Source organism: Henckelia pumila, chromosome 3 (assembly GCF_033568475.1).
Source record: "Henckelia pumila isolate YLH828 chromosome 3, ASM3356847v2, whole genome shotgun sequence".
NCBI lineage: Eukaryota > Viridiplantae > Streptophyta > Magnoliopsida > Lamiales > Gesneriaceae > Henckelia > Henckelia pumila.
In genome coordinates, this window is record NC_133122.1 from 7584022 (window position 1) to 7590012 (window position 5991).

Here is a 5991-nt window from a genome sequence, read left to right on the forward strand (position 1 = left end):
AGGATCTGGGAACTCCGCATGGCGTCCAGGTTTCTGCTCCTATGGAAACTACTGTTTGTATTCAGAATCATAGCAGTCACTCAATTCCTTTGAATCCTGGGACTCCTGGGGAGAATTCCTCCTTATTCATTGAGGGGCTCATTTCTCAGCAGGGCCGTCTTTGTCAGGAATTTGGCCCGATGACTGAGGACTTCAGTGAGGATGATTCAGGATCATTTTATGGTACTGAATCGTGTGATGGGAGAGAGTTTGGGAGGGAAGATGTGTACAATGATTTGTCCAACCTGTCCTCCAAGAGAACTCTTTGCTCGGATACGAAGCATCTGCAGACTCGCCATGAGTCTCGAAAGAAGACGGGGCCTTACCCTGTTCGTTCCAAATGAATTGTCTCATATGGAACATCAGGGGAATCAGGAGCTCTGAGTCCCAAGAGAGGCTTCATGACTTGGTGAAGGAGAAGTGTATCAAGGTTTTGGCCATCTTGGAGCCGATGATTGCTCTTGATCAGTATTACATGACGCACCGTCTTGGTTTTCAGAGAGTTCTACCAAATCTCTCTGGTCATATCTGGGTATTTTTGGCTGTGGATGTGAAGGTCGAGTGTGTTTTTGATCACACTCAATTCCTCCATCTCCGTGTGTCGGCTCCCTTTCTGTCGGTTGATGTATTTTGTTCTTTTTTCTATGCCAAGTGTGACTACATTGGATGGCGTGACTTGTGGGCTTCTTTGCTGCAGGTCAAGCCCGACAGTGGTCCTTGGCTTTTTTTGGGGGGGGGGGGGGGATTTTAATGTCTTCAGGGATGCCTCTGAATGTCTTGGCTCATCTGGTGAGAGGCAGCTCCCCATGGATGAATTCAATAGTTTTGTTCTGGAGTCTGCCCTGGTTGATGCTGGTTTCGAGGGCTCTTCATTCACTTGGACGAATAAGACCATTTGAAGCATCTGGACAGGGTTTTTGTATCTGTGGATTGGGGTGATCATTTCAACTCTGTTAGGGTTGAACACCTCGGCCGCACTATCTCGGACCATTGTCCCCTTTTGGTTTCTGCTCCTGTATTTACTAGGGGACCGAGTTCTTTTCGGTTCCAAAGTATGTGGATTCGTCATCCCGGGTTCCTTCAGACCGTCAGGCTGAATTGGAACATGCCCTGTCATCTGCACGAAATGCCAAAGCTTTTTGCAAAGCTGAAGAGTCTGAAGGGCCACCTTAAGTGGTGGAACCGGGATGTTTTTGGGAACATTTTTGATAAGATTACTGAGGCGGAGAGTTTTGTTAGACTTGCTGAGGCCGCATGTGAAGCGGACCCCTCGGAGCACAGCTGGACTCTTTTGTCCAGGTGCAATGAGGATCTGGCTAGAATCACTTCCATGGAGGCGAATTTTTGGAAGCAGAAAGCTGCTTGTAATTGGCTTGAGGATGGGGAGAGGAATACGAAGCTCTTCCACATTATGGTCAAGAAGAAGCGTGTGACTAACAAGATCTTCCACATTTGGGAGGATGGGACCTGCCTTACCTCCCCGGACCTTATCCAGCAGTCCGGGGCTGCCTACTTCCAGCGCCTCCTCACTAGGGATCCTTTTGTCCTGGATATCCCATATTTTTCTGGTTTTTCCCTTGTGATCTCGGAGGCGGAGAAAATCTGCATTGCAGCCACCCCCACTTTGGAGGAGGTTCGTTCCATTGTTTTCTCCATCCCTAGGGATAGTGTGGCTGGCCCTGATGGGTACTCTTCCGTATTTTTTCAGCACTGCTGGGATTTTGTGCAGCAAGATGTCATGGATGCTGTCCTTGACTTTTTTCAGGGTTCCCCTTTGCCCCAGGGCTTCACTGCCACCACAATCACTTTGGTCCCAAAGTTGAGGGTGCTCATGCTTGGACGGATTTCCATCCCATCAGCTTGTGTAATATCATGAATAAGATCATCTCGAAGCTGTTGTACTCTCGACTGAGGTCATTGGTTGGCGGTCTTATTTATCAGAGTCAGAGTGGCTTCTCGCTCAGGAGCTCACTCACAGTTTCAATCTCCCTGCCCATGGTGAAAACGTCATCCTGAAGTTGGACATGGCTAAGGTCTATGACAGAGTCCAATGGTCTTTTCTCCTGGATTCTCTTAGGCAGTTCGGCTTCTCCGAGCAGGTTGTGAGGATGGTGCGGGCTTTCATTTCCTTTTGCAAGTTCTCGGTCAATGTCAATGGTACTCCCGCTGGTTTTTTTGGTTCTACGATGGGTTTGGGACAAGGGGATCCTTTGAACCCCTTCTCTTCATTATTGCGGCGGAGTACTTGTCTTGCGGTCTGGATCGGTTGTTCCTTCAGAACGCTGATCTGAGGTACCGCTCTGGGTGTGAAATGATGATCTCCCATCTGGCTTATGCTGATGATGTCATTATTTTTGCCAATGGGGGGTCTCGGGGTATGCAGCGCCTCAAAGATTTCTTGGCTCATTATGAGAACTGCTCGGGCCAGTTGGTAAATGTGGCCAAGACTGCCATGATATTCCCTCCGCGTTGTACTGCTCGTCGCCGCTCTCGTTTGCTGTGCATCACAGGGTTTGCGGAGGGCTGACCGTCTAAATTGGTGTGATTAAAAATCAACTAGCAAGCATATCAGGTCAAGTACTAGAATAGTGGACTAAGGTACAGATGTCGAACCCACAAGAACTGTAAAATTATGACTACCAAAATGTACTTATTTTTACTTAATCTAGACTAATTAAAAAGCTGGATTGAGATTTTAAACTAATGAATTAAATTAAAAATTAACTAAAAACGCAGTAGAGAACTGGATTAATTCAAATAAAGGAAAGCTTCGATCGAGGACGCACGTAGGTACCAGATAATTTAAGTAACAAACGATCTATTCAAGATTCAGATTTAATCATAATTCACGGGAATTCTCCTAATTTGTTCGAAGGACTATTTCTAGAACAATCAAATCTATTCAAATTTGACGGATTAATATTTCGTAATTCTAATCAAATTTAAATGCATGAAGAATGGTGAAAATTCAGTTGACACCTAAACCGCATATTGAAACCGAATTCTATTTCTAGTCAGTTTTACAATATGATAATTATCGAAGTGATCAAAATGAAAACCTCCTCCGTCGACTTGGAATCAATTAACATGCAAGCAAATAACTGGTCAAGAAATTTACAAGACAAAATAAATTCGATAATCAATAAACTAGAATCAATATCTGAAAATTTTAAATAAATAAACCAGTTTTATACAAAAATCTGTCTGGCCTAATCACGTGTCCTTGATCGAATAAAAGAAACTACTCACAATTCATAATTCAAAACCAAGTTTTAATCATGAATTGATAAAAGAAAAATAAAATAAAAATAATAACAAAGTCTCCCAAGCAGTGTCGTAGCCGCCCACTCTCTGTCTGCGTATGAAAATCTGGAACCCTTTCTCACGTTCTAATCTCTCTATTTATATGGGTTCAAAAAGCCCATAAAATAAAGCCCGTAAAATCAGAATTTTAAATTTTCGAAAATCTAATTATCTTCTGCTCCCGATGTCTCGCTCGAGTGAGCCCAATGTGCGCTCGAGCGAGAACCTCTCTGTTCCGAAGGATTTCTTTTCATGCCTCGCTCGCTCGAGCGAGCACAAAGCGCGCTCGAGCGAGCATGTTTTTGCCCGATAAATAACAAAGCACAGATCAACCATGCGCTATAGCGCCATTCTTTTGCGCGATTGCGCATGTGCCTTGTGCCAACACCTTCCGCATTAGAGCTATGATAGGCGCGCTTCCCATGCATTGTTCTTGGTTCTTGAAGCGCGATAGCGCTTGATTTCTTCTTCAAACCGCGCAACATCAATTCCCAATAGCGTAGCTTCAAACTCTGCTTCTGATCTTCTTTATTCATGCGCAGTAAACCAACGCTGTTCCCATCTCATTAGCGCTGCTCTTGACTTCTCCTGCACGGTTCTTGAGCGCTGATGACTCCAACCATGCTCGATAGCCTTCTCGTTAGCGCCTATTTGTGCACTGATTTCCTGCGCCCTTCACCATCTTCCCATGCCTATCACGCAAGGATCTCTTCAACAGCGCATGATCACCATCCTTCTTCATGCCGCAGTAGCTATGCTCTGAAAGAGTGGGTGCCCGGTTAGCCAACTTGTGGCTAAGGGCTTTTATGACTCTATGTATAAAAATCTTTGTTTAATATAATTTACATTCATTAATGGCATTTTCTTTGTCTTTCTTCATATTGTCATATTGTGATATACTATTGTTGTTTTGATAAAGACCTTGAATATACTATAGTGTAAGTAAGATGAGATAGTGAATAAAGAGAGATCACTATTATGAAACACATCTTATTGTCACTGTATATTCTAAACAGTTCCTAGTCAATTGAGCCGTCCGCTAATAAGGATAAGGATCGCTCGAGATTGAGACTAGCATTTGTGATGCCAAGTACCACGTTTCATTGGTAATGGACATGGAGATGTTCAAAGCATGCAAATGGATATTCATATGATGAATGATCGAACTACCCTATTCGGACTTTCCAAGTGGTTATTATTATTTGAGGGGATAAGTCCGCGGTTTTGGTTGTACATCATTAGTCCTTACTACTTGAAACATCATTGAGATTCTATATGCTAGTACTGTACTTTGACTCGTTTACCGACTCCATTGGGGTCATCAGGTGTCGAGATTGGGTACAGTTACGACACATATAGGAGTCAATGCTTTTTTGTCAATGATTCACCACATACTTGCGAGTGTGGATATCCTATGCGATCTGAGGAGATATTAGTGTGACAAATCTCTGGCAGAGTACATGATGTGTTTTAGGTTACTCGGTTTTCCTAGTAACACATGCGATGTCACTATTTTATCTCCAAGATGTAAGGCATAGTTATCGAATCTCGAACGACTCTCGATGCACCAATGGTTGTTGATTCGATCGGGATATATGGATGAAGGGACCGTATTGTACGCTAACCAAAATCTACTGGTTCTTGCAGGCACTATCAGTGATACCTAGGGAATCATGGGGCGATGTTGCTAGGCGCTCTTACCATGATTCGTTGAGCAAGTCGGAAATTGTTGTTCCGAGTCACAAGGAGTTGTGAGCCCACGGCTAGCTGTATCCCTGAACCATTGAGGGTCACACAAGTAATGGAATACTAAACCCCATTGAGATAGTTAAATTTAAAGAGTTAAATTTAATGAAAGAGAAGTTGGACTTCTCAAATAAAAGGAGTGGAATTTCCTAAAATGACATAGGGATGGACATTTTTGGAAATCACTGAATTCGGATTCAGAAAAATTATGTTGACTTCAAAAGATGCAGAAATGGTTTCTGTGCACATTGGTAAAATCAGTTTATCAATCGGAGTCACGATGAATTTTATATTAATTTCTATAATAACAGGCTTGCCTTGTTGGACTTAAGTTATGGATTGTGGGCCCTAAGCAGTTAGAGTCCTAATACAATTATAACTTAATCTAGTCTAGAAATTATCTATAAATACATGTGTAGTGTTCGAAAATCATAAGCTTTCAGTCTTGCAATTTTCGAATTACACACATATATTTTGAAGAGGAGTTTTCGAAAATCCTCTGCTCCTTTTTGAGATAATTCAGTCTGTAATTTTTGTGAAAAATTACATTCTGAATTGACAGATCAAATCTATTTATTCTCTTCGATAAACATCTGATTGATCGTGATAGTCATCGGTTCCCGGGATTTACAAGAAGAGAAGATTAAATTCTGTTGGAGTCCATAATCAAGCCTTTGCTTGAATAGGTAAAATATTTAATTATTTATATATTTTACTTGCAACAATTTTAATCATTAGGATTTGATACCCACGATATGGAATCGTTTCATATCGAAAAAAATAAAATTTTTAAACTTTCGCTGCTCCGGGTATCACATCCGTGTGATCAGAGAACGCATGTTCCAACAGTGGTATCAGAGACAGGTCGTAAACTTTGATCAAACGATTAAAATTAATCGATTT

At 42.2% G+C, this 5991-nt stretch overlaps 1 protein-coding gene across 1 annotated transcript; it reads left to right on the top strand.

The window, feature by feature from the left end:
- Window positions 1-379: 379 nt before the first annotated feature.
- On the top strand, window positions 380-2566 carry LOC140888038 (uncharacterized). The gene is made up of 3 exons (XM_073295713.1): window positions 380-736; window positions 941-1903; window positions 2117-2566. The coding sequence occupies exons 1-3, from the start codon at window positions 380-382 to the stop codon at window positions 2564-2566; spliced, it is 1770 nt and encodes a 589-aa protein (XP_073151814.1).
- The last annotated feature ends 3425 nt before the right edge of the window (window positions 2567-5991 follow it).

Excerpts from the sequence above, each read along its gene's own strand:
- LOC140888038 (XM_073295713.1), top strand. The coding sequence starts at position 380 with ATGAATTGTCTCATATGGAACATCAGGGGAATCAGGAGCTCTGAGTCC. Across the intron at positions 737-940 it reads TGTGGGCTTCTTTGCTGCAG|CATCTGGACAGGGTTTTTGT; the intron begins GTCAAGCCCGAC and ends GACCATTTGAAG. Across the intron at positions 1,904-2,116 it reads TTTCCATCCCATCAGCTTGT|GCAGTTCGGCTTCTCCGAGC; the intron begins GTAATATCATGA and ends GGATTCTCTTAG.